Source organism: Plodia interpunctella, chromosome 6, assembly GCF_027563975.2.
Source record: "Plodia interpunctella isolate USDA-ARS_2022_Savannah chromosome 6, ilPloInte3.2, whole genome shotgun sequence".
NCBI lineage: Eukaryota > Metazoa > Arthropoda > Insecta > Lepidoptera > Pyralidae > Plodia > Plodia interpunctella.
The window spans coordinates 4,005,383-4,032,132 of record NC_071299.1 but is presented as its reverse complement, the minus strand read 5'-3'; the positions used below and the strand labels follow the sequence as shown (position 1 = coordinate 4,032,132).

Sequence of the window (26,750 nt, the reverse complement as noted above, 5' to 3'; positions counted from 1 at the left end):
GCATCATTCAATATTTTTACTTCTAATTTTGGAAAAAGAATGAGGTCCGCCTTTCTTGGTTATGATGGCAGAGTGCCAGTAATATTTGAATAAATTGAACTAGTGAGTAAAATTGTAGATACTTACTTGTGGTTCGTCAAATCCTTTAATTTCTTTTCTTAAATCATCATATTTTTCTCCAAGATAGTAGTGGTCTTCATCATCACGATTACCTTTGTAACTATCAACATTGTGATAGTCCTTAAACATATTGAAGATTTCATTTTAAAGTTCTGTTTCATATTTTACTAGCTCATTCAGGAATTTCAGGATAACAAGTTTATAGTAAATTTCATTCATTATTGAAGGAAAAAGATTTGACGAGATTGGGTAACGAATATCCTCATCTCACATACACTATTAGTGGGATGACATTAATTTAATTGCAGTTCAATATGTTAATCTCACAAGTTATACTCAGTAATATAATTTATAAAAAGCCATTTTTAAATACTTACATGATCATAATGATGTTTGTTAATTCTTTTTTCGAACTGAACATGACCATTATTAAAATATTTCTGTGGAATTTGACGATGCGGTGATACATTTGTTTTGTAACCATAGTTCTTATATTGATCCTTAAACAAAGGCATTTGGTATCGTTTCGGAACTATGTACCTAACTAATATATTTCTCTGTATAAAAATGTTAACTACTAAATAAATATTATATAAAATTGTGTAAATACTCCTATTGTCATATTAAATGACTAAAGACGTAGCTGTAAAACTTTGAAGAAAAAAAAATTATAACCTTTTCTGTATTTGATACGACGATTCTGGCATGAACCAACTTTATCATATTTTATTTATTTTTGAAAAAAGCTAATATACGAAATTATAAAAAATATGTGTAAATGTTGGACATAACATTATAGATGATATCAATGTGAAAATTTATCAAGCAGGTAGTCAATATTTTTGAAGACAAAAAGATTGTTAATAAAAAACTCTATAACATTAATGTTATGTTGAAATAGTACTCACTACATAGCCGTGGCGATTGCCGTGTCGATCACCATATCCATATCGTCTGGGCTTATAGTACTCATCATCTTCATAGTATGATTCGTGTGATTTTGGCGGTTCTTTGAGGCAGTCGCAAGGTATTAGCGGTCTGGGTTCCACAAATACTCCTATTGATTTTGACAGTAAACTCAGTACTAGAAAACACACTATCTGGAATTCGTAAAGATACAAAATATCACGTCTTTATTTTATAATTAAATACTAAAATTATAACTTACTTTGATTTTAAAACTATCTATATCGTTTTGTTTTAAATTTAGTGTCGCCTTCAATATTTCATTCTGACGCGTATCCTGCTTTACATAAATAAGAACACGTATCTATATCTACTACATAGTTATTATAAAAGTGTTATTAATTAAACAAAATAAATATTATTCAAATAATATATTAACAGTACCAGAGTTATTCCATGTAAGGATCTATTATGTTAAACTTTTTATAAGTTAATTAGTTTTTTTAATTAAATACCTGTAACCACATCTTGCTGATGTACACCAAACAGATATCAAGAAACTGAGCAAATATTGCAGATAAATGATCAAATTCATATGAATTACCAAGTCAAGGTATTGAACGATTTCACCTCAATGTGAAACACGTAAATCGTGTTTTAGATGCATCTTGTGCTATGATTCATGTTAGGGTTCCGTAAGAAAAAGGAACCCATTAACCTATATGTTTTTTTTCTCTCTGCATAACCTTAATTACTTAACTGATAGAAAAAGACTTTTTTATAAGATAATAAAATTCAAATAAAATAAACTAACGATATTCATAAACATACATAGATGCTTATGAATATCGTAATGGCGAATAAAAAAAAATTAAATACAAATATTTTATTAGGTAAAATTTAACATATGTTTATAAAGTTAGAACCTAGATTTTTACAATTTATTAAAACGTTTAGTAGTGATGATGGTGAGGGATTATGTGGTGGGTGTTATGCTTCACTGTTGCATGGAATCTGAAAAATATTTATGAATAATTAAACACAAGTATAGCGAATAAACTCATAAAGTCTTAGGTACGTTATACCAAAAATATAACTTTTCTATAACTCTATTTATTAAGCATTCAAAATGAGAGCGTTGGAAAACCAAGGTGTTTGACTTTGGACTTGTTTTCACCTCTTGCTGATAAAGTGTCTGATAGCCTATATGTAACACATAGCGTTAATAATTGTATTTGGATAGGACTAATTGGCAAATAACTTAAAAAATATATCTAGTAGTTAATGTATCTGTCAATAAGAATTTTTAGTGGAAAATTATTCAACAGGTACTTACCCGCTATGTTTATCGGCGTGATAGTGGACCACCCTTTCGGAGCCATCAGGCTCATGGAAGGAGTAATATCCCTTTACGACATCCCCATCCCGTGTCTCATGTTGGCTTTTGTGGTCTCCGGTGTGGTGGTCGGAGACTTTGTACTCGAACTCGTATTTGGGGTGAGCCTATAGAAAATTGAATTGATTAATATTTTTTCTCTTGTTTCTTATCAAACTTCAAATTCTTATCCCTTTTTAAATGGGGTCGACGTTATTATCTTCCTTCCACAACTGTCAGTTTCTTCATTCATATCACTCCTAACGCTCTTCTTCGATCGTTTTCTTCAGACATCTCTTTCTTCAGACTTCTTCCTCTCCATTCATCCACATTCATATTCATCACAATTTAAGGATCTGGGTTAGCAGTTCACATTTCACTATCGAGTCTTTTCGCAGTGGGAGTCTTTTGACAATGGTGCTCTGTAATTGGTTAACTGTCTTTAATTCAGTGATCTTTAGTATCGATACTGAAATGTGAATTTGCAACCCCATTAATTTTATACAAATTTTTAATGTCTAAATATTAATTAAAGACATGTTTGTATTAACAATGGTTGTGGAGTCGATCCTCAATTTGTAAAATGATTAGTAGATAAATAAATAATATATGGTAATAATGTTGCATGTAATGAACCATATATAATTGATTCATGATGATGTAATTACAAGACGCTGAAGTCTGATATTATATTGCTATTGATGCTGAAAACCTTGCGAAGTGGAAAAAATCTAGTAAAGCGGACCCTGGACTCTGAAGCTCAATGGCTGTGGAAGGAATCAAGAAAACGCTCAGATGAGATAAAGAAAATGTTATGGAGAACTTACGTAATAGTCAACGTGGTGTTGATGATGTCCATGGTGACCATGATACACGGGATGATGATGACCATCATGCCGAGATATGTGCTGAGAAGAGAACGCGTGACTATGACCCTTGTGATTATGGTGACCATGATTTTCATGGCCATGTCCGTGATGACTATGGTAACCTTGTCCAAGATGACTAAAAACAGGATGATGGTGTCCATCATGTCGGGAAATATATTGAGACGAGAAAGCATGGCCGTGGGCATGGTAATCAGCAACCACGACGGTCACCAAAGCGAGGAGGCTGAGGATCTGAAACATAATGAATTGTAATCTGTAATTACGCGTAATATTATGCTAATTAAATATTAATACTATAAGGTAATTTATGAATATATATTATGGAACTTTTATGGCGTGAAATAAATAGCTACTAATTTATTTTTTGTACTAGTATAAAAAATTTAAGAGAAAAGTAAGAAAGAATATAAAATACAATCATTACAAATTTAAAATTATAAAAAGTCACCCGTATAATCTAAAAATTCTATCTAATTGTTTCTAGTTAATCTGGAATAAATTGCATTAAAATATTGAGTTATTGTTTTTCTTATTAATTTACCTTATACATTTTGGTCTTTTATTAATTGTATTTGATAGTTGAATGATACAAATTGATAAAAACTTGCGATTTATATACAACACAAAGGTAAATAAAGCAATATATTTTAATCTAAATAATGGCCAATAACAATTTCACACATTTTAGTTAATATTTCGTAAAATCGTTGATTTCTTATACGTTTTGACATTGCTATTTGACCTTGAAAATAAAATCGATATGTAAACGCGATATGCACATTAAAAAAATATCATTTTCTACAAAATCATTAGTAAGTTTTTTAGCAGAAAGACGAAATAAGTAATGAGACGTCGTGCCCTAGAATATGAATACATCATCCCATGGATGGCCTTAATAGCTAATAAGCAACAATAGGATTCCCAAAGAGGGTTGACGGCAGGCAGGTTATAAACTCATAGTCAAATCTTCAAAACTGAACTCTTTGCGTCGGTGCGTCAGAGTCATAAAAGTAACACACGGTATAAGTAAAGACGAGATTGACGATCATTATCTATAAAACCGATTGAGAGTTTGATAAAAAAATTACTAAGAACTAGTCACAAAGCGTAATATAAATTACTTGTAACTTTGGGATTGTTAGTACCTACTATCACGTATCCAGTCGTAGAGTATACTTCTGAATGAATAGAAATGTTTTGTGCCACTAACAAAGTAAAAATTCATTTGAAGTCTTCTTGGAAATGATTGGCCCACCGAAATATAAATCTGTGGGCCCACCTATTTATCCATAGGTTTTTACCTCTTTTTGGTTAAGGCGTGTTTGGGACGCCTAAAGACGTGAGATGAGTTAGCGTGCAACGGTGGTGGTTCTATATGTATAAGTTGCCCGCTTGTGAACAAAAAGGTTCCAGTTTGTATACCAATCTGATTCATGTGTAGTATAATATAGTGTAGTAGTAATAGACCGCTTGCTTTTATAGCGAAGCGAAGCTTAAGCGAAGAAAATCTTCACTCTATTTGATGATGATTTATCAGCTTTTGTGAGATTTCCAAGAAATTTCTCAATCATTAGTATTTCCCAGAAAGTCGTTATTTTTCGTATATTCCACGTAATGAATTCGATCCACAGCCATGAGCGATAATTATTTGTCACAATACGATGACATTATGTAATTTGTAAGGGTGAGTTGCACCGTCAAGTTTGAATCTGCACACATGAGGCCGCACATCTGATGTTTAGACAAAATTACGTACTTATCGTTATTCAGCGCAGGTTAGAGTTAATGTTAAAGTTGACTCGTGCAACTCACCCTAAGTACACGCTAGTATGAAACAAAAATACATGTAATAAATAATGACATGTATAGCCGAACTAATTACCGTACTAAATAGCTTATATACCCCATGACATGCAAATCTTACGAATTTAAAATCCCATGCAAAATTCATTTTTCAAAGCTGTACCCAGTCTCAGACTCAGGAATTGGCGCGTCCAAACTAAAAGTCTTTGTTTAAATATAGACCCCAAATTGTGGATGTTGGGGGCTTGTGGAAAGAACGCTATTTTAATTAAAATTAAATTAACGTGTGTGACCAATGACAAAGACAAAAACCAAGTTCATTTACTTGCAAAACATGAGTTTACGTTAATTAGAATGTGATGTTATAAGAAAACTTAATCCTACATATATCCGGCTGGTATACAAATTTAAATGGAGAGTATCATTATTATATATTTCATGCCACAAAATAAAATCGAATAAATAAAATTAACTCTATTACAACGAAGAAAATATATTTATCTAATAAATATCACGTTTAAATATGACCATGAATATTTTCTACTTATAATTTTAAGTCTAATTTATTGATGAACGAATTATGTTGGGTTCAGAGCTTGGTCCCTGCCCAAGAATATAAGTAATCCACATTCTTCCGCGGATATTTGATACAAGGCGACTAAGGGATAAAAAGCCTTTACTACTGGTAGGTTTAACAATAGCACAGGTAATGTCAGGAAAGCAGCCTGTCGTAAATAGTCGAATCTCTTTGGGAGCACTCCACAAGTTCACTCCAATTGGCAGCTGGGAAGTGATTACGATAATAATTCTGTTTTTTATGAGTTCGGCCTGAGACTGTTCTTGGCTTGTAATAGCCATATAATTTTCTGACACCCAAAGAAATTGGCTTCTACATCGCCGAAATTTATTTGACTATGTTCCTAATACTAGGTAAATCTCAACAAAATTGAGAGAGAAGAGTTGGTTATATAATATATCTTATTAGAGAATGTTTTAGCGAAGAAAATTGTCTTCGCTTTTTAAAGGATCAAATCGTTTTTTCTCGTTTTCCTCTAGACTAAAATACTGGCTAATTTAATTTTACAATATATTTTATGTGTTTTAATAAAAATATTTAAAGAAATAGCAAATCATAAAGATAATGGTTAGACAAATAACACCACATAATATGAGCTTACATTTATTATTAAAATATGAACACTTTACATATAAATACAGTCTTGCCGTCAGTTTTTAATAGTGATGGTGATGATGGGGCACGATGTGGTGCGTTTGGTATTTAACATCCGCATGGAAACTGTAAAAAAAACATAATATTACAAAAATTAGTTCTCCAAACTTGGCGGATTCAACGACAATGCTGGTTTTTCCTTGCGGTACTAAAAGCTCATATACAAACTACGCAATGTAACCTACGTTCATTAAGTTTGTCGATATACATGAGGAAATCTATGTGCCAAATTCCTTCTATGGAAAATTTGTTGCTGAAATAATGATGGTACAGCTTACCCGCTGTGATGGTCACCGTGGTAGTGCACAATCCTTTCGCCGCCATCAGGCTCGTGCAGGGAGTAGTATCCAGTCACGTGGTCTCCATCGCGAGACTCGTGCTGGGTCTTGTGGTCTCCAGTGTGGTGGTCTGACACCTTGTATTCGAACTCGTATTTAGGATGAGACTGAAATTCAAATTGTCAAATGTAAAATTTGAATGAAAGTTTGACAAATGGCCATTTTACGACTGCAAAAGTATTTTTTTTTTAGTATAGTGGGTATACAAGCATGCTGGTTGTCTGATGGTAAGCAAACACCGCAGCCCATGGACACCGCCGGGTCGTGGTAGCGGTAGAATTGTTGTGATGAGTACGCGGATCTGTGGTGACCTTGATCTTGCTCTATAAGACGAACTTACATAATAATCATGATGATGACCATGGTCGTGTCCGTGGCCATGATGGTGGTAGACGGGCTGGTCCGGACCATCGTGGCGGGAGATGTGTTGCGATGAGTACGCGTGTCCGTGGTGACCATGTCCGTGGTCGCCGAATTGTGCTGCCGCTGCGGAGGCTATGGCTACGAGACACAATGCCTGTAAAAATATATTTTTTCATAATCTCTTCCTTATAATTACTTCGAATCAGTACTTAAAATTTTAATCTGATACCATTGTTAGCATTAATATACTCCACAAGAAAGAAAGTACTGAACAGTATGTCTTTTTCTCCTATTTCTTTGTATATTGCTATATTATTTTACCATTTAAACGTAAAGTGAAAAAGTGAAACTGAGAAACTTTGACTGGTGTTTAAAAAACATCCTGTGTAATGGATAGTGTATGTGAAACTCCGAAATAACTCCTTTGATAACTACAAAAAAAGTACGTGGTTATATGTGATTTTTCTCATTTGCGATAAAGATTTTTAAGAGAGAAAAGAGATTTATTGATTACTTTTTAACATTTGAAAATAAAATATAACCAGTCACCTTAGCGATCATTTTGCCCTTTGATCCTCCTGTTCAACTCCAAACGATAGACTGATACTTTTGAACAAAATCTTGCGACTTTTATAACACCAATAATAGGGTGTCCCAAGGCAATATGGTACACCAAGATATTGGCAATTAAGAATTATGCACACAACTATACAGTTACCAATAATTTCGTAAAACAATCTACTGGACATGCTATCTATGATCGTGTGACATTGTGCGGATTAATTGCATGAAAGCGATAGTAAATATTTCATTTTATGTAGAATATCTGTCTAATTTGGGATGCTACGTGCGTGGACACTCTCGCTCCCACCCATCTGCAGTCCACCTCATTGAGGGCCGGCGCGGCTGCGGCTACTGCCGCGATTTTGAAACGAAGGAAATATGGTGACTTGGAGTCAAGCTACATTTTTGTGCCCTTTGCTGTTGAGACGATGGATGTCTTGAGGCAAAATCCTTTTTGTCTGAGATTTCGGCGCGTCTCCGTGAGGTAACAGGCGACCCAAGGGCGGACAGTTACTTTGCACAGAGGATTGCCATAACGGTTCAGAGGGGTAATGCAGCCTTCTTGGAACCCTTCCAAGCGGCGACGAGCTGGAATTTCTTTATTATTTATCATTATAAATTTTGTAAAAAAATATGTAATTTTTTAATGTTTTATAAAAATAATAAATATCTCATTTTATGTTATTATTGTTTTTTTTTGGAATATGATCAATATCGATTAATTTAGCATTAGAAAAATCCTCAGCTTCAGGTAAGAAATCCTTCTATCTTCTTATTATTCTTTGAACATTCCTATATTATGTGGAGTTGGCTCTCCTAATTTTGGTGCAGACCATGCGCAGACAGTCAGTGTGTCAAGGGTTTTCGCGTCGGGTAAATTTTCTTTTCGGGTGATTATCCCCATATTGGTCCATCGCATCAGTAAGAGCCATCCTGGGCTTTTTTATCTGGGCTATATATGTATATGCTATGTATGTGTCCTAACTAATCCAAAGTAATATTATAAATGCGAAATTAAGTTTGTTTATTTGTTACCTCTTCACGGTCTATCTACTCAATGTTCTTGAAATTTTGTATAGGTATAAGTAGATTGAAATATGAAAAGGACATAGGGTACCTTCATCCCGGAAAAATAACTGTTCTTTTGGGAAATATACGCGGGTGAACCCGCGGGAAAAAGGTTGTTTGTTTGTTACCTGTTCACGCTCTATCTACTCATCTAATCTTCATACTATACGAATGATACAGCTGTATAAGTTATATAAACTGTGCCATTCGTTAAATGAAAACCATATTGAGTGTATGTTACTGTGACTACTAATGCTACTTAATGTAAGTCACCAAATAGGGAGAAATATTCATCACTACATAGTATAAAACAAAGATGAATCCGGCTGTCTGTCTGTTTCTTTCTGTGTATGCTTTAATCTTTTTAAACTAAGCAACGGATTTTGATGCGGTTTTTCTAAAATACATAATGTGATTCCGGGGGAAAGTTTAGGTTTACACTTTGTTACAAATTTATTATGGTTTTACCCGAGGCAAAACCATAATAAACTTATAATTTGCAAAGCCGCTAGTTCAGGGTAAAATATTATCTAAAAATTACATTTAAATGTTCTTCTAGGCGTACCTAATCGCAAAGAAGGGATGGATATGAACAATAAAAAACCGTAACCGCATCCAGGAACAGATGGCGCGACGGTGTCAATGCTTTCCAGCGAGAAATGTTTGAGTATTGCTTTGGAAAGCAATAAATTCCAACAATGACGACCTCCGTGTCTTATTGGTGCATCATGCCGGACTGATATACTAGAGATCCCGGGTTTAATCCCCAGTCAGGTCAAAATGGAAAATGATCTTTTTCAGAACAACCTGGATCTTGGATGTTTATCTATATATGAATATAGTATCGTTGAGTTAGTAACCCATAACACAATTCTCTTTGGGGTTAACTATGTGTATTTGTCCCTATATATTTATGAGCAAGGCAAGGTAATATAGGTTTATACCTCTATAGTTTAGGAGCAGTTTGAATCGAGAACTTTTATACGATTCTTCTCAAACTGTGATACAGATTACTTGAGAGAGGCACACCAAGAAATTATCTGTATTGCAGAAACGTTACACGAGGCAAGTTGACGCTTCGGATTGTCTCTGTATCGCAGGTTTCAGATTTACATAACTAATAACTGTGGCTATAGTTACTACCAGTAAGAATATGCTTAAAATATTTTCGGAATAAATAGACTGCTTGCAAATAAAGAGTTAGAGCACTTGAAATAAAACTTAATGTGAAATTCAGTCAAGGTATTTATTAACTAAGTTAAAGATAACAGAATGCAAACATCGATGACAATAAGTTACAAAACGATTGCAGTCTAGTAGTGGTGATGATGATGAGGCACGATGTGATGAGTCTGGTGCTTGACATCAGCATGGAATCTGTAAAAAAAATAATCTTTATTGATGAAGATAATACTGTTTTCTTAACAATATTTAATATTGAGGCGATAATTCTATTTGTACAAGGAGCAGGTAATTATATGAGATTCAGGATGGCTCTCAGCGTAAATTATAGATTTGATTGGATATAAAAATTTAAAAGTAATTCGGTACTACCTAACTGATGTGAGAAATATTAATCTTATTGAAACAGTCCTTGGAATATCATTTTCAGTTTTGTTTGGCGGTGAGATTTCTACATTATCGTCAAGCGCATGTTTACATTAGTCTTGACTAAACTTACCCGCTGTGATGGTCACCGTGATAGTGGACGATCCTCTCGCCGCCATCAGGCTCGTGCAGGGAGTAGTATCCAGTCACGTGGTCTCCATCGCGAGACTCGTGCTGGCTCTTGTGATCTCCGGTGTGGTGGTCTGACACCTTGTACTCGAACTCATATTTAGGATGAGACTGTAAAAAATAGTATAAGATATGTCATGTAGATTTCAGGGATAATTTATATTATAATAATTATTTATTATCTTTCTCTCTTATCTGAGTCTTTTCCTGGTTTCTTTCTGAGTCCCCGAGCCTCGGAGTCCAGGAACCGCGTTTCTACTTTTTATCTCCATTTCGCACGGTCCGTAGTCTCCACATGCCCTAGTTGTCAGACCATTGTCCATAAACCCATCACTTACATAATAGTCGTGATGATGACCATGGTCATGCCCATGCCCGTGGACTGCATGCGCTGGGCCGTCATGGCGAGAAATATGCTGGGAGGAATAAGCGTGGCCGTGCCCATGGCCATATCCAAATTGGGCGGTCGCAGCAGCCACGAGGGCGGCAAGACATAGAGCCTGTAATAAAAGTTATTTAGGTACGTGTTATTTTATTTCTATTAGAAAAATTGTTTCACAGAACATTTTTAATTGTATATCCTGATATTTTCTAATAAAAACTAAATGCTATCGATTTTTTATTTCATTTTGCATATCAAGAATCTTAAGTTGTTCGGTTTTTATGCTGCCCGCGCAAATTCGCTTGCAAGTCGTTCAAAATAAGTGAAATTTTCTTTTACATTAACGATCGCTTCTCTAGACCTAAATATTTTCAATGAATTTAAGTCACATATCGACAAAACTAGTAGAAAATAGTAACTTTTTATAACTAACACTAATTGAAAAACTACCTTAGCGATCATTTGAGCGGTATTGTTTTTGTTTTTGCTGTAACAAATGTTAGCAAACTGATACATTTAGATTAGAAGCTGCGACTTATATATCGATAACTACGGGGTCCAAGGCGAAATAGTTCACTCGATTATTGGCAATTAACAATCAAATTATGCACGTAGTGTGCAGTGTTTGTAACGGTTTCGTAAAACCGCTGGATATCTCGAGATAATGATTTTGGATCGACGGTTGCGGTAACTATTTTCGAATAACATAAATAACTTAGACACGTGAGGTAGATGCTTTATTCATTCATGTAAGCTGTAGTTTGCAGGATTTTTATGCCTTAACTGAACTTTTAAAATTTAACCTTATCTATATGGTGACCTTATCTTACCTACACCAGTTTATTTATATATTGGATCATCAATATATATACTGGAAATAGAATCCAAAATTTTTCTTATCACATGAGTCTGATCTTAAGGTCCAATATCAGATAAATTACAAAAAACTGTCCAAAAATAACATATTTAATTTTCTTTGGAAAGTCTTATAAAAATTACAAAAGATATAATTTTATTTACGTAGAATTCACAAGAATTTTCCAAACTGTTGCAAATGTTTGTCTTTCTGTAAGCATGATTCTGCAAGTTGAATTTCACCTAACGTACAGAGTTAAAAATTTCCACGTCGTTTTAGTTTCCATAGCAATATATTATTATGATAAGCTTGACCTGAAGGCCTACCATCAACTTTTACAGATCGATTCCAATGCAACTCAGTTCAATTTAGGCACCTAAAATGAATCGCATTCATACAAAAAATTATGTCGATGGTACGAATTTGCGATGCAGGTCAGTTTAGGTCGTAAAATGGATCGCGTTAAGAGATGATGGTATGCCCCCAGATGTTGAATCCAGGGGGTGAAATAATAAACTTTTAGATTTAATATAAAATATCATCACACTTATTTTATTATTTGATTAATAAATATATAAAATATCAAGAAAAATTGTGAGATACCATTTTTATTTGTATCTCACGCAAAATTTATCGATAAAATTTTGTAGGTACACGAGAATATAACTTGAATCAACACACTCGAGTACTTTTTATCCCAAAATTCACGGCTCCCTATATATTAATCTCATTCCTAATGTTGTTTCTAAAAGTGGATTTCGGGTGTAGCTTAAATCGATTTATGCATTTTCAGACATATCCCATATCTTGGTTGGTAATGCCTTTTAACGGAGTTAATCGAACAAAAATAATTGCAGATATTTTCATCGTTGTTTTACTGTCTTATTTCTAAATCGTGCCACGACTATGCGAAGTGGAGACGAAAAAGTAGGAAAGCGGACTCTGGGTACCGACGCTCAATGGCAGCGAAAAGAACCGGAAAAATGATCAAATAAGATAGAAAGGGAATGATCAAATATGTCGAAAACAATTTTTATGTTCTGTATGTATGTTGCTTGAGTTTCAAGGACTGATCGAAATATAGTCTGTGGATTTTTAGGATATTTTTATCTCAAAGTTCTTTCAGACGAACAGTGAACGTGTTCTTAGCACACACAGCAGAGTCATATACTAGTGATCAAACTAAAATTTGAGGTAATATGTTGTTGATAAATCATGCCTTTTTTTAAATGCATTTTGTATTTGGTGGCGACATCTAAAATCGTTCAATAAGAACAAAATACAAAACTTGATGAGTCTCAATTAATTATGTATTTAAGGCAATTCTTTATATATTTTTTAATAAATAATGAATATTTTGTTGGTAAATATAATGTGACGATAAATATAATATGAAGTCCATTTCGTGGAATTTAGCTACAAATATCAATTTTTACTGTTATTTTAGTTGCCTTTAATATTCACTGTGACAATAGGTAGTGGTTTATCGGAAAATGTTAATAAATAAATCATGCATTCAACGTATATTAGAAAATATTGGCTTGCATGAACAACTGAAATGAATGAAAGCATTAGAGCTTGATTAGGAGTACAAATTACGATTTCTCACGAAATATACTCGTAATTACATTAAATGACGCACAGTTTTTTCATGTTATCCGATAAAAAAGTAATACATATCAGAAAATATTTTCTTGTTCTCTCTGCATCGAAATTATATAGTGGGGTGTGGTAGTAATTTTCTAATACTCAGTACGCAGTTTTCTATGTATTCTTTAAAATTAATTAAAAAATATTACATAATTAGGTCCTTTTAACATACCGTGAAAACGCTCTGACGAGAGAGATATATTAAATTAAAGGTGATGAAATAAACCATCGTAAATTAAATAATTATATTTTTATATAATGCATGTTCATCTTTTTCCTGCAGTGGGACACGTCACCAGGTGAAATAAAAAATCTTCAAATTTTTTAAATTAAACTGTCATTTAAACGTGAAAAAGACGACACAAAATCGTAGTAAAAAAAAAGCTTTTATTTGTATTTACAAAAAAATATCACAAAAATAACAATAATCACAATTAAAAAGCGCCTAATCAAGTAACAGCATCATTGGTGATGATGATGAGGTACGATGTGATGGGTGGCGTGCTTCACAGTCGCGTGGAAGCTGCAACAATAGAAATAATTAATACTAAATATAAAAGGTATTTATTAGTTGGCAAGTTTATAAATTGTGTCAAATTAAATCAATGAATTTGCAAAGTTAGAGATATTATTAGAATTTCAAGTTTCATGAATATTAGAGATTGATTTGATAAGAGACTCTATATGGTAATAAAAATACGAGCTATTTCCCTTTCTTTAAGAATAGTTATAAATGTAGAGGAAACTTGTTAATGTCGTTGCAAGTGGAGATTTGAATAAAATCTGACACCAATGTAAGCAAATAACACAATGGAAAAGATAGAAAGAAAGTGGAGATACACAATCTGTGCCTATCCAAACGGAAGATAATTGTGTTGTGTATTTACATTATAAATATCAAAGTGAATCTACAAACCCGCTATGCTTGTCACCGTGGTAGTGGACGATCCTCTCGCCGCCATCAGGCTCGTGCAGGGAGTAGTATCCAGTCACGTGGTCTCCATCGCGAGACTCGTGTTGACTCTTGTGGTCGCCGGTGTGGGGGTCTGACACCTTGTACTCGAACTCGTATTTAGGATAAGCCTGGAAATGTAAATCTTCATGACTAACTTTTCACATTTGTATGATACAATTATTATCAAACGTGAATTTATAGTTAACTGATGTTAATATCAACACTATAGACAAACCTCGGTGATTTTAATCAGTGTTATTTTAAATACGTATTATTATCTAGGTATATGTTTAGTATTGAAATATATAAAAATGAAAAAAAAAAAAAATTCTTTATCTATTTTTGAAATACCAATAGGACAGCTACTATCTATTTTTCCAAAATAATGAAAATACTAATCTAGTATTTATTATAAGATAAAACAGAATGTTCGTTTACTAAAAATGTAACCAAAGTGATAACCGAATTGCTCCAAATGCTCATGTCACAATATTAGCGTTTACGACCGTTACTCACGTAATAATCAACATGGTCATGGTGTCCATGGCCGTGGCCGTGGCCGCCGTCATGGCCGTGGACGTGCACCACATGGGCGGGGCCGTCATGACGCGAGATGTGCTGTGAGGAGTACCCGTGGCCGTGACTGTGGCCGTATTGAGCGGCGGCTAAGCCAACTAGGGCAGCGACGCACATGACCTGGATGGGAAAATTGAAATTAAATTGAATATTAAAAAAACTCAGTGATGTAAGGCAATTTGTAAATTATTTTACCCGTAATCTCCATTTTCTCAAAAATTAATTTTGGTAACAAATGTAATATGGGAAAACTACTTTTCGCTTGATCATTTACAATAATAGTTTTTTAGGTATGTTTATGCGACTACCTACAATAGATAACTAATTAGCAGTATTGCTCATTTAATACTAATGTATTAAGATTAATTATTCCCCTGAACTATTTTTTTAATGTCATCTACCTATGTTTATGCAGCGAAGTTAATTCAAGGAATGCGTTCATTTAATGTGGCATAAAAGTGCGATTTATCTCCCTCTAAAACTGTAATTTACCTTAGCGAACATTTTGTTATTGTGTTGATTCAAAGTTCAGTAATGAACTGATACAATTTAAACCAAACTGGCAACTTTTATACTTCTATATCAAAATTCAATATCAAGGCAAAACTGATTTCACTCTAATTTTTATCATGATACTGTTCCGTACTAAGTATGCGGTGTTTTTGTATGCAATAATTTCGTAAAGTAATTTTGCCGATATGCTATCTACACCATTTGGGGCACATTGTTATTGATAATTACTTTCACTATACACTATAATTTGATACATTATACGTAGTTAAACTAACAATTGATTTATCGATTTACAACTCATTTGATAGAAATTATTTTTCTATTGCAGCATCAATATTTTTTATAATCAATTTCAAAACTAAATAAGCATGATGGAAACATGTCTTATTAGGGGATAAAATTTACTCTATGGAAAAAAAAAATCCAACTAGTCCTATATAGGTATCCGACAATGAATGGCATTTCTCAAAATACTTTACTGTGACCACAAGTAAAGTTATCAAAATTAAGTAAAATTATATACCTAATACTTTCAGTACTTGTGGTCTTCGTAGACCAATTTTCAAAAGACTTATGCCACGATCTAGAAATAGTACCAAAATCTTAAGCACTCGCATTAGCCAAAGCCAAATGCTCACAATATTAGTAGTACTTAATGGTATGTAGAATACAACAACAATTTCCATGTGAGAGAAAAACAAATTGTCGATTGTCGTTCAGATGATCGGTCAATTTGTCAGGGGACTGATCAAAAATTTTAATGGCTTCGATTTTTTAATTTGCGTTATTGTTTTTATAACTTATGTGTTTGCAATGTCAACCTATATTAGATTATAATAAGGTTTTGTAAGATTCAATTAACTTACGTCTACAATATAGGTACGCATGTAATATGCAACTTGAAAATAGGCCCATAGCTATTGCTGTAGTCTATATTAATTATAGACAAATCGGCAGTAGATTTAGTTTAAGTAAATTTGTAACGTAAGTAAATGATGTTTATCCTAAATTGAAAAAATAATTTAGTATTTGCATTTAATATTATGTCGGTATATATTTTTTTTATCTGTTACTTTGCTTGTATTAATTTTAATCTTATTTCTGGTTCGACGTAATATATTTTAGTTTCTACTTATCAGTCTATATACTAGGGTCTACTTATTGACATAAAAATTACAATTTTAATGAAGAAACATCCAAACTAACAAACTAACTGAAATCTAACTTGAAATTACTAATTGTTCGCCGTGAACGTAGACCTCGTGAATACAAATTTTTGTACAAAATTGTGAATATTTCAGAAACCACTTTACTGATTTTGATGGCCCATGAATTTAAAAATTCTATTGACATATCCTACATACTTTTTAAATTTCATCAAACTCAGACCAACGGTTCGAAAGTTATAGCGTTACAAAAATACGTAGGTAGATAAAAAATGTATTTTTGCCCCAAGCCAAATTGTAGACCTCACTCGCTTGGAACGAACCCCACGAAGTTAAAAATTAAAACTAATAAAAAATATCTTACTTTGTAAAAACAATATAGATTTACGCGTAATCTATCGCACAAAGAAATTATAATAATGTCGAGGTCATGGCTGCTCAGAATAGAGATGCAAAAAAGACGGTCAAGTGCGAATAATGAGTTCAGTTGGTACTTATGTTCTATTTTTGTTGGGTACCATCGAATAATTGTCACTAGGTTAAAAGTCTGTCAATTACACGCCCAGCACGGCTCAACTTGATTGTATAATGATGATGATTGAAGCCGGATTCAGTTTTGTGGACTTATCTAGTAAAAATACTCGTACTGCTTACCCCCCGTATGAGAAACAGGCGTGTTAATATTTATGTATTATTTTAAAAGTTCTAAATTGTAAGCTGTGCCTGGATTTTCGGTAATCACTTATAATGTAAATAGCCGAAGCGGTCGAAATGCTCTGAGAACCACTCAAAAATTACTTATTTATTATAAAAGAAAAAATAGTGGCCATTTCCTTATACTGCTCAATCAAAGGAAGGGGCTATGAACTGAACATTATTACTCAATTAGTCCAAGTGGATAGGTTAGGTATCTATGAATATGTATTTAACATTTAATTTTGACCTCAATACCCGAAATAAGCTTGTCGGACTAGCTAAATGAAGGTAAACTCTAGGCACTGTCTACCCATTAAGGGATTACTACCCGTTTCTAAATTTCATCGAAATCTGCAGAAGCATTTGGTTTCCATAAGGTGGAAAAGCTAATTCTGAAGAAATGTTGTCTTGTACATAAGTACTACATTTTTGATAAATCTAGGTAAGTACTATCTAAGTATCTAGAATTTTCTTATCTTAAAATTTTCTGTTTACATGATTAGGTTTTCATCTGCTATCGTTATTATCACTCTAGCCTTTAAAAAACCACTCTCATGGATACATAAGGCTCTTCGGCAGGGTAAGATAGCCATACATAGCTAACTTTTAATATAGGTTTGTATCATAGCAACGGAAAACTATAAATGATTATGTACGCTAGTGTTTATTGGCAATAACGTCGGAATGGTCATTATTTTTATTTATAATGTGTTAGTTTTGTAAGTTATATTATATTTTATTTATTTTGTATCTTATAATATCTGTATTATTAATCTTTTCAAGATTAATAATGAAGATATTATAAGATTTAAAAGTATTCATAGCAAGGGTAAAAAAGTATTCATATTCCAGCTCGGCAAAACCAACTAACACAAACGTGTACTTTCTTCTGGATTATTAGGATTAACTCTTGCACAATACATTCTCCTATCCTACTAATATTATAAATTCCTACGGAAGCGAAACCCCGGGGCGCTGTTAGTTTTCTTAATATTAACATAGTTCACCCTAAGATATCTTCCATAAACCATATTAGCCGTGCAAAATCTTGTTTTTATTGATAAATATCATTTAAAATAATAACAAATGAATATGTATAAAAATAAAGTTTATTGCATTTACAAATGTACAAAAATATTAACATCACAGATTCACAAATAAGTTAAAAATACAATAATATCAATGTTATTCTAATAGTGGTGGTGTTTCACAGGTACGATATGGTGAGTGGCGTGCTTGACTGTGGCGTGGAAACTGAAACAGAAATATTGATAAATTAGTAAGATTATAAGTCTATCACACATATTTCCATAATGAAAATTAAATTCAGTTAAAAATACTGTAGGAAAATATTTTTAAAAGTTTTGGGGTCCAGTCCATCCAACTGGGCCAAAGATATTCTGTTTTTCTTCCCCTTCCGGTTGTTCCTTCCGGTTGATCTTAACATGAAGCTTCGGTCAGTTTTTCGGATATTGAGGGCATAGTACAAACACTAGGTTTGGATAGGTATGATCAGTTATACTGATCATCCTATCCAAACCTAAGAGTCCGTCCGGCTCTGTTACTCCGCTGCGTCAATGTGCGATTCTCCATACAATTCGTTCTTCGTCGGCGGACGTCAAAACAACGGAGGACTATGCGCAGCAATTGGGTCGCGGTCTAAGACGTCACTTATTATGACAGGACACACTCACCCGCTGTGCTTGTCACCGTGGTAGTGGACGATCCTCTCGCCGCCATCAGGCTCGTGCAGGGAGTAGTATCCCTTCACGTGGTCACCATCGCGGATCTCGTGCTGGGTTTTGTGGTCTCCGGTATGGGGGTCTGACACCTTATACTCGAATTCGTATTTGGGATAAGCCTGTTGAGCAGAAATTTATCAAATGTGGTAATCTTAAAATCAATAAGAAATCAATTATGAATATGTGGGTCACTTACAAAATGTTCATCCTCTGAAATCACCTCTTAATTTATTAATATAGGATCAGTAACAAAAATTAAAGTTATTTCAAATTATATATTCACTTTGGTATTTTGTACAGATTGGTTGTTGTAAATGTATATATCGGAAATCTTACATAAACTCTAATATTGGCAGCTATAACATTTCATGAACATTTGAAATAAAATTAATTTTATAATCTTTGAAATCTTTATGTGGTATTAATTCACCTTTGGCAAGATGTCTTAACCAGTCATTAAAGCTGAGAAGAATTTTACAAGTAAGAATAAAATAGGACCAACAACAGAACATAGATGACAAAATATAATCGCGAAATTATGCCCAATCCTCCGGCGCTTACGTAATAGTCAACAGCGTGGCCATGACCGTGGCCATCATGGCCCACGTGCACCACTTCAGCTGGGCCATCGTGGCGGGAGATGTGCTGGGACGAGAACCCTAGACCATGTCCTTCGTGGTGACCCCCGTATCCTCCGTACTGGGCCGAAACTGCTGCTACTAAAGCCGCTATGCACAACACCTGAAAAATGATTTTTTTTTTAAATGAGACAAACCTAATCTTCGCCAAAATATTTTGCAAAATATTAAATTATTGTGACATCACATTTAGTATATGGAAAATTATTAATATGGTCACTGCACTCTTTTGATGACGCACTTTTTCACAAATTATTATTTATGTTATTTTTTACACTTTCTTTATGTACAATATAAAAATAAATTTAAATTCAATTATTTTACCTTAGAAAACATTTTGTTTGTCGTAATGTTTCTAAGTTCAATAGATAACTGATATAGTTCAGCTGACCCGAACCTCTTTTATATCAGTAACAAGGGTGGCCAAGGCAATATTGATTTCACTAAGCACTGACAATTAGAATATTGGCGAGCCCGTGTGCCGACAATGGTTTCGTAAAAATGCCTACGTACAGCCTGTGTGACATTGCCACAGTTTGTTGAATATTATAAGAAAATTATGCAAGTTTCTCCGCACATTGACACAAATTTGAGCAAAGGCTGTTATCACACTGTGAATAGCGTTCCGTTGTGCGGTACTGTTTAACTTTGACAGAAATTGAATGCATATATCTAATTGTATCATGATAACACATGATAACAGATTTAATGTTTCTAAGACAAGACAGACTATGTAATATATGATTGAAAAAGTGTTGTGCATTTTTCTCGCAAAATTAACATTTACTACAGAACATGTACTTTTTTCACTGCACATTAAGTGTACAATTGCCAATATGGTTGATAAAATTGTCCTGTGATTTTGTGCTAAATATCAAAATCATTTCAATATCCATAATAATTCTAAATTTGACACGATTTATGAGGAGATATCGAATGTGAAACTTAAAATATCGAATTACTCATGTTGTTGCATTGAACCAGATTTTGTCAGTGTTTGCAAAAACACCACCTCCGTAACTGGCTCGAACCTGTTAAGGGGCCAATTTGTCTCGAAGTATAAAATTGAAAGTATTCATTTCACTATGAGCCAGTTACACAAAGCTTTCATAAGGATACAGTACGATGTTGGTGAAGGTAAAATATGACTCAATTTTTAAAACAGATATTTAATGTAAATGCAATAATACTAAATTTTAATTTAATTTTAGGTTATTGTGCTAGCTGCATTGGCTGTTGCCAACTGCCAGGATCATCACACGTTTTCACTAAATACAGTTATAACTCATGATGGACCAAAAAAAGCAGATGCTTTAAATTACTTTCTACCGGTATCACAAAGCGTGCCTATTCAACTAGTATCGTCCGTACAACAAGCCCCAGCAAGAACTAACGGTCAACCTCAGCATGCCAAATACAATTTTGACGATATCAATAACTACTTCATACGTCCCCAACCTGCACCAAAAAATCCTGCACCGGTACACGAAAATATCATTGACGTAACTTCACCAGCGCCTTCTCGTCATGTTTTAGTTCAACAAATTGCTCCTCAAAGATTTCCTGTACAGCAAGTTGGACATATACAGCCTTCACAAATCCAGAATTCAGTGCAAATTCAACATGGCTCAATAGTTCAAGTGCCACATTTAAACTTGCAACCTGTACATATTCCAATTCAACCAGTTGAAGTTCATCAAGTTCCTATTCATCACGAGCGTCAACAAATATTACATCACGAAGAAACCAATGGACTTATCGGAGAATCGCAGGGACACAAGGACGCTTACGAGGACCACTACGATGATTATTATGTGAGTAAAACATTTTTCTTTATGTCTTCTAAATTCAAATAACATAACATAAAATAACGAAATTATAGAACAGAATATATGTTTTTTAAATTTATGTTGACACAAACATACTTATTAGTTATTATTATTAGCCACTTCATGACATACTTTGTAATATGATTACTCTAAAAATAAGACTGTTGCTGTGTAGTAGCCTATGTTTGTGTATTTATTACGTGACTTCGTTTTTATTAGTAGTAATCATTTCTTACCTGTAAATTACCTTATCCAGGCCATTCCCAAGTACACGTATGAGTACAAAGTGGAGGACCCTCACACACACGACAACAAGTACCAGCACGAGACCCGCAATGGAGACGTAGTGAAGGGTGTCTACAGTCTGCACGAGCCTGATGGCTCCGTACGCACTGTCGAATACTTTTCCGACAAGAAAACTGGGTAAGAATGTCACTGCTAGAGTTCTACGAAGAATAAATTAGGCAATTGAATACGCCTTGAAAGAAAAACAAGTTTTTTTCTAAAGAAACTCCCTATTCGTTCGAAAAATATAATAATATCTAACATTGAGACCTCTACGAGTTTTCTTATAAATAAAATTAAAAATATATTAGTGTAGACGTCAGAATTAACCTACGAACACTAAGAATCGTAAAAAGCACTTGTCACTTATGTCATACATACAAAATATAACTGAAATTTAGTTTGTCTGCGATTAATACTTCTCTATATTTATTATTTTACATAGAAGTTAATTATGTTCATTGCATGAATTTATAATAAATTATCTTTTAGCGCCACTTCGGTAATGCTACTAGGCGAAGTGCCTCTACCTCGCTATCGCTTGTATTGCATGAGAGACTAAATTCACCTACTTAATTAATTAAAGTTTTTGATACATTGTATTGCATTACAAACTTTGTTGCAAGTATAATTGGTAGTAAGTATTAGTGGTGGTACTTACTTAAATTCTAATTGCATAATGTTTGCAAATATCCTAAATAAATGTATCAGTAGAGGTAATTTTGGCTAACGTTACAAACTTGCTCGTTGAATTTTCTTTACAAACGAAAATAAACAATATGATAAGTTTGTACACATTTAATTTTTATTGAAATAACTATATTAAACTTAAATCCAAAAAATCTGAGTTAGTGATAAGGAATTAAACTAAAATGTTGTATGTAATTAAAGATTATTTTCTAAAATTAAGAAGACATTTGTTCTCAAAGGTAAAATTTGCAGACCTATAGTTTATGGTTCGGTAAACCCAACATTAAATAAAAAGATGTTTTTTATATCTTATCTCTTATAACAAGGTCTATACACTGTCATTTTTAAATAATTCCATGTAATAACAGCTACCAGAATAGAAACTTCACATTTGCATAATCTAGATACAATGTAATTTAGGATAACCACTTCAAATTTCTATTTCAGATTTAACGCTTACGTCAAAAATTCAGGAGTCACGAAGCACGTCGAGCCGTAATTATAAAATAGATTTATTCATCTTTATTTATTTGTGCAGTCAATAGTTCATAAGTGTTTAATAAAATATACCGTTTGTAACAATTTGCATTTGTTGTTTTTATATTTGAAGGCGTGTTACTATGCCATTGGTAACGTCCCATTTACCTGTTTACATTTAATTATAATGAATATATGAATATCTGAGGACGTTTTTAAGCTTTCGTTCAAGAATATTCTCATTAATTTAAATTATGCACACTAATGCATAAATTATTGTGTAACGTTTAACACAAATCCATCAACATAATTTCGTGTCATACAGATCTATAGGGATTAGTTATATAAATACGTTTGTTAATACGGACTTACTGCGCATATTAAAAACAATCTTGATTTTAGACGTACCAAGGAAATCAGTTTCCGTTATACTTAGAAAGTTTAGTGTTGCACTCATTTGTACATTCGTATTCAATAGTGCGTGTGCTACATTTTATTAGACTAGAATTACATGCTAATGTAGAAACAGGGCATAAATTGTTTCACTAGGACATATACTGTTCCTCACCATTATAGTAATCTACGACAAACATTTCAATATTATCCATAGATTTAATATAACTGGCATATCAAATTCAAATAATTTATTCAGAAATTAGACCTTCACAGGCACTTTTTCTCATCAATTTTTATATTTATAGTTATTTCTCACAAGCTACAAACTACTGGCATTTCGGAACGGCCACTGCTGAGAAGAAATGCCGAAATAAACTCATTTGAACAGTGATGGTCCCTATCATGCCATGCCATTCTTTATTTATGGTATTCTCATAGAAAAACCGGAAGTACACCTTAAATAACTGTAATATATATGTTTCATATTAACGCAACATTATTAATAATGATCTATTGCTCACTGTCAGATCAGAACATCATAAAACATGACCACTTCATAATATATGGTCTAGTTCATTAAATGATTTGTTTCGCCGTTGATGTAATATGTCTGTCAGCTCATACAGGTGTGGATCTTTGAGCTTACCTTATTAAATCTCATAAGTAGTTGTGTGTGTATTGCGTGTATTTATATCAAATTTTGTTGCTGCTACTACTGCACGTCCTGTTTAAAATTTAGCAGTTTTCATTGATTTGTTATCTAGAGATACGTAAATTTTCAAGTAAACATATCCCCTTGAATGCAGAATAATAGATTTAAAAATATTTATTCTTAGCTTCTGTTTATTCTACCTATAGAATACTTTACCGTAGAATCTAATAATATGTGCATTAACAAATTAAAATTAATACGTAAAAATATAATTGGAAAAAAACCTTTTCATAACTACTTAAATATTAATAATAAAATTTTATTTAAAATTTAGAATACATTACATTAGTTATGTGAAATGTAATCGTAGTTTATTTCTTTTAAATAGGTACGCTTAGTTTGTTAACGCAGTTAAAAATTACATAACAAAATTCCACCTAAGTGCGAGATCGTGTTGTCGGAAATTGTAACAAACAGTGATATTCATCGATGATGTTAGACCAGGAATATAAATGTCAATTAATTTCTCAGGTCATTGTGTGTCGAAACACAGCGGATTTCCGTCTGTGAGTTCAAAAGTGAGAGTTGAGTATTTAGTCACTTGTTACGATCTCATTGCAGAGTAAATTCTGAGCCTTTAATTTGAATTACATTGTCGTCTTTGTCTCTCACACTGATGACCTCATTGTGAATGAGCGAAATGAACTATTCAGATTGAGTGGTAGATTGTACCTATTTCTTTTTTTTTAAATCGACTGAATGACTTTATAGATTTCATTGCTATTGAGTGATCTTAAATGTCAATTTGCAATATAGTATTCATGGAATGTCATATTCTTTTAATATTTCGTTGTCACCGGCCGTCAATTATGCCGTGGTGGAGGTAATGGTTGGCCATCGGCTACTCCATTTCACATAGCGTAGTTCATGAATTTCAATGAACAAAAAATTTATGGTATACATTTATTTATGCTTATATGAAACTTTTAGAAACCTAAAACAAAAGTAATTTGCAGTATATAGTCAATGAGCTTGCATATTTTCTGTGCACCAGATAGATCCGACAACCTTCACATTGGTTACGTAAATTACATCATTCAAAGCTAGCGCGTGGTGGGCCTCTAACATGACGCCCCAAGCAGTAACAAATTGATTCAATACTCTCTCGTAACGTCTCCGCTATATATTGGCGTAATAACCTATGCTAATTCATCAGTTCCACCGCGGAAGTCAGAGGAGAAAGACCAAAATGCTAGCTAGAGTACGTCTGCAACTATATATACCTATGCAAATCAAGACATTCACCTAGAATTCTATTAAAACTTTATTTCATTTACAGATTTTGGTCCTGGCTGTGGCGTTAGGAGTATCTCATGGAGAAGAAGAAAACAATGATCTTAAAACTATCCTGCAGCATGCACAGCCTAAGGAATTTAAGCTGTTAATGAAGTACCATCATGACCCATCACTAAATCAGGAAGTGCAATACCGTATTCCAGACAGTCATGAACAATCAAGATACACAAACAATATTGTTCATGAAGTAAACGAGCAACAGGAGTCACAAGAAAATACTGGTCATCAGGCAGTTCAGTATGTGCAAGTGCCAGTGCCAGTGCAAGAAGAACAATTAGTTCATCAAGTGCCTCAACAACAGGCTTACGCCGTTCCTGTCCACCATGAAAGTCAACCCATTCATCACGCAAGCCATCAGCAAGTACACCTTGACAGTCAGCCTATCCACGTTCCCGTTCTACACAAAGTGCTAGCTCATCAACCAGTCAGACCTGTGAAAGTACACCAAGTTCCTGTCTATCAGCAGCAAGCTGCATCGCACTCTGATGACTCACATGAACAACCCATTGATTATTACGTGAGTCTATTTTAAATTCACGACGAAACAATTTAAATAAGCATCCGATTCCTATTTTATTACAACTTTCAACTCATTTATGCATCTTGCATTCTAATATACTTTATCACGATCTAGTTTTATTTTTAGTATTCAAATAGTTTTCCTTTGTGAATGTATGTCGATAATAAGATTTATTTTTCAGGCGTATCCTAAATATCAATACCAGTATAACGTAGAAGATCCTCATACTGGCGACAAGAAGTTCCAGCATGAAGTCCGCGATGGTGATGTTGTGAAGGGTGTCTACTCTTTCCATGAAGCTGATGGATCGATCAGGACAGTGGAATACACTTCGGATAAACATAATGGGTATATACGATACTAATTTTTATCCGATGCTTATCTCATTTTTATTTGGTGTCAGATCTCACACACTAGAGACACATAAACTTCCATAACGGCATGAGTCGTTCCGGTATGTTGATTAACCGTTGTATTGAACGATGATAACATCTTTACAATAAACAAATTATCCTGTTTTCCACTCCGAAAAGAAAAAACTTAATAATACATTGTACTCGTTCTACTTTGATTCACTATCTAGATCCACCTGTGGATCCTAAGATACTTTTTTCCTCTTCAATTTATTTTTGACGGGATCCAAAAATGTTGTGCCTATCTACTTTAGTGTGATAATAACTAAAAATATATATATATATATATATAATATTGTTACAGATTCAACGCCATAGTTAAACACACCCCTCCTGCACACCATGCTCAAGATAGCCATCATCAGTAGAAGCTACCGGAGTGGAAGACTGATCTTCGTAATAATAAGTCTTTATCTGTGTTATCCTTGTCGTTATTAGATGTGTAAAATTAAATAATTAATTTAAATATTTAATAAGTATTTTTCTTCTGCTTCATTAAATTACTTGAGGTTTATATTGTACATTATATTTAGGGAATCCTTCAGTGATCGATTAATAAATTT

General features: G+C 33.5%; 5 protein-coding genes across 5 annotated transcripts; 2 read left to right on the top strand and 3 right to left on the bottom strand.

Annotated features, from left to right (window-relative positions):
* Positions 1-1,913: 1,913 nt before the first annotated feature.
* LOC128670779 (histidine-rich glycoprotein-like) lies at positions 1,914-3,868 on the bottom strand. The gene is made up of 4 exons (XM_053746757.2): positions 3,833-3,868; positions 3,229-3,522; positions 2,363-2,529; positions 1,914-2,040 (listed from the first exon to the last, which is right to left on the bottom strand). The coding sequence occupies exons 1-4, from the start codon at positions 3,839-3,841 to the stop codon at positions 1,980-1,982; spliced, it is 531 nt and encodes a 176-aa protein (XP_053602732.1). The 5' UTR covers positions 3,842-3,868; the 3' UTR covers positions 1,914-1,979.
* A 2,731-nt stretch (positions 3,869-6,599) lies between these two features.
* LOC128670804 (histidine-rich glycoprotein-like) lies at positions 6,600-11,280 on the bottom strand. The gene is made up of 6 exons (XM_053746783.1): positions 11,228-11,280; positions 10,734-10,895; positions 10,340-10,506; positions 9,999-10,035; positions 7,004-7,180; positions 6,600-6,770 (listed from the first exon to the last, which is right to left on the bottom strand). The coding sequence occupies exons 1-6, from the start codon at positions 11,237-11,239 to the stop codon at positions 6,600-6,602; spliced, it is 726 nt and encodes a 241-aa protein (XP_053602758.1). The 5' UTR covers positions 11,240-11,280.
* Positions 11,281-13,655: 2,375 nt separating this feature from the next.
* On the bottom strand, positions 13,656-19,998 carry LOC128670890 (histidine-rich glycoprotein-like). Its single transcript, XM_064436027.1, has 8 exons — positions 19,894-19,998; positions 19,493-19,672; positions 18,884-19,050; positions 18,383-18,443; positions 15,307-15,321; positions 14,755-14,934; positions 14,200-14,366; positions 13,656-13,806 (listed from the first exon to the last, which is right to left on the bottom strand). The coding sequence occupies exons 1-8, from the start codon at positions 19,903-19,905 to the stop codon at positions 13,746-13,748; spliced, it is 843 nt and encodes a 280-aa protein (XP_064292097.1). The 5' UTR covers positions 19,906-19,998; the 3' UTR covers positions 13,656-13,745.
* A 635-nt stretch (positions 19,999-20,633) lies between these two features.
* Positions 20,634-22,959, top strand: LOC128670767 (uncharacterized). The gene is made up of 4 exons (XM_053746745.1): positions 20,634-20,706; positions 20,781-21,383; positions 21,655-21,821; positions 22,821-22,959. Exons 1-4 carry the CDS (start codon positions 20,695-20,697, stop codon positions 22,870-22,872), a joined length of 834 nt encoding a protein of 277 aa, XP_053602720.1. The 5' UTR covers positions 20,634-20,694; the 3' UTR covers positions 22,873-22,959.
* Positions 22,960-25,052: 2,093 nt separating this feature from the next.
* Positions 25,053-26,660, top strand: LOC128670768 (uncharacterized). The gene is made up of 4 exons (XM_053746746.2): positions 25,053-25,159; positions 25,238-25,771; positions 25,956-26,122; positions 26,492-26,660. The coding sequence occupies exons 1-4, from the start codon at positions 25,100-25,102 to the stop codon at positions 26,553-26,555; spliced, it is 825 nt and encodes a 274-aa protein (XP_053602721.1). The 5' UTR covers positions 25,053-25,099; the 3' UTR covers positions 26,556-26,660.
* The last annotated feature ends 90 nt before the right edge of the window (positions 26,661-26,750 follow it).

What these genes read in the sequence shown, in the direction of transcription:
- LOC128670779 (XM_053746757.2), bottom strand. An exon ending in AACACCACGTTGACTATTAC is followed by an intron (nt 2,530 to 3,228) that starts GTAAGTTCTCCA and finishes AATTTTCTATAG; the next exon opens with GCTCACCCCAAATACGAGTT. An exon ending in CACGCCGATAAACATAGCGG is followed by an intron (nt 2,041 to 2,362) that starts GTAAGTACCTGT and finishes AATATTTTTCAG; the next exon opens with ATTCCATGCAACAGTGAAGC.
- LOC128670804 (XM_053746783.1), bottom strand. An exon ending in AGCACCAGACTCATCACATC is followed by an intron (nt 7,181 to 9,998) that starts GTGCCTCATCAT and finishes ATATTTTTACAG; the next exon opens with GCATTGTGTCTCGTAGCCAT. An exon ending in GTCATCATCATGATTATTAT is followed by an intron (nt 6,771 to 7,003) that starts GTAAGTTCGTCT and finishes TTTGAATTTCAG; the next exon opens with TCTCATCCTAAATACGAGTT.
- LOC128670890 (XM_064436027.1), bottom strand. An exon ending in GCCACGCTGTTGACTATTAC is followed by an intron (nt 19,051 to 19,492) that starts GTAAGCGCCGGA and finishes TCTGCTCAACAG; the next exon opens with GCTTATCCCAAATACGAATT. An exon ending in CACGGTGACAAGCACAGCGG is followed by an intron (nt 18,444 to 18,883) that starts GTGAGTGTGTCC and finishes TTTCTGTTTCAG; the next exon opens with TTTCCACGCCACAGTCAAGC.
- LOC128670767 (XM_053746745.1), top strand. An exon ending in ACCACTACGATGATTATTAT is followed by an intron (nt 21,384 to 21,654) that starts GTGAGTAAAACA and finishes TACCTTATCCAG; the next exon opens with GCCATTCCCAAGTACACGTA. An exon ending in TTTTCCGACAAGAAAACTGG is followed by an intron (nt 21,822 to 22,820) that starts GTAAGAATGTCA and finishes TTTCTATTTCAG; the next exon opens with ATTTAACGCTTACGTCAAAA.
- LOC128670768 (XM_053746746.2), top strand. Translation starts at nt 25,100, where the DNA reads ATGCTAATTCATCAGTTCCACCGCGGAAGTCAGAGGAGAAAGACCAAA. An exon ending in AGACCAAAATGCTAGCTAGA is followed by an intron (nt 25,160 to 25,237) that starts GTACGTCTGCAA and finishes TTTCATTTACAG; the next exon opens with ATTTTGGTCCTGGCTGTGGC. An exon ending in AACAACCCATTGATTATTAC is followed by an intron (nt 25,772 to 25,955) that starts GTGAGTCTATTT and finishes TTTATTTTTCAG; the next exon opens with GCGTATCCTAAATATCAATA.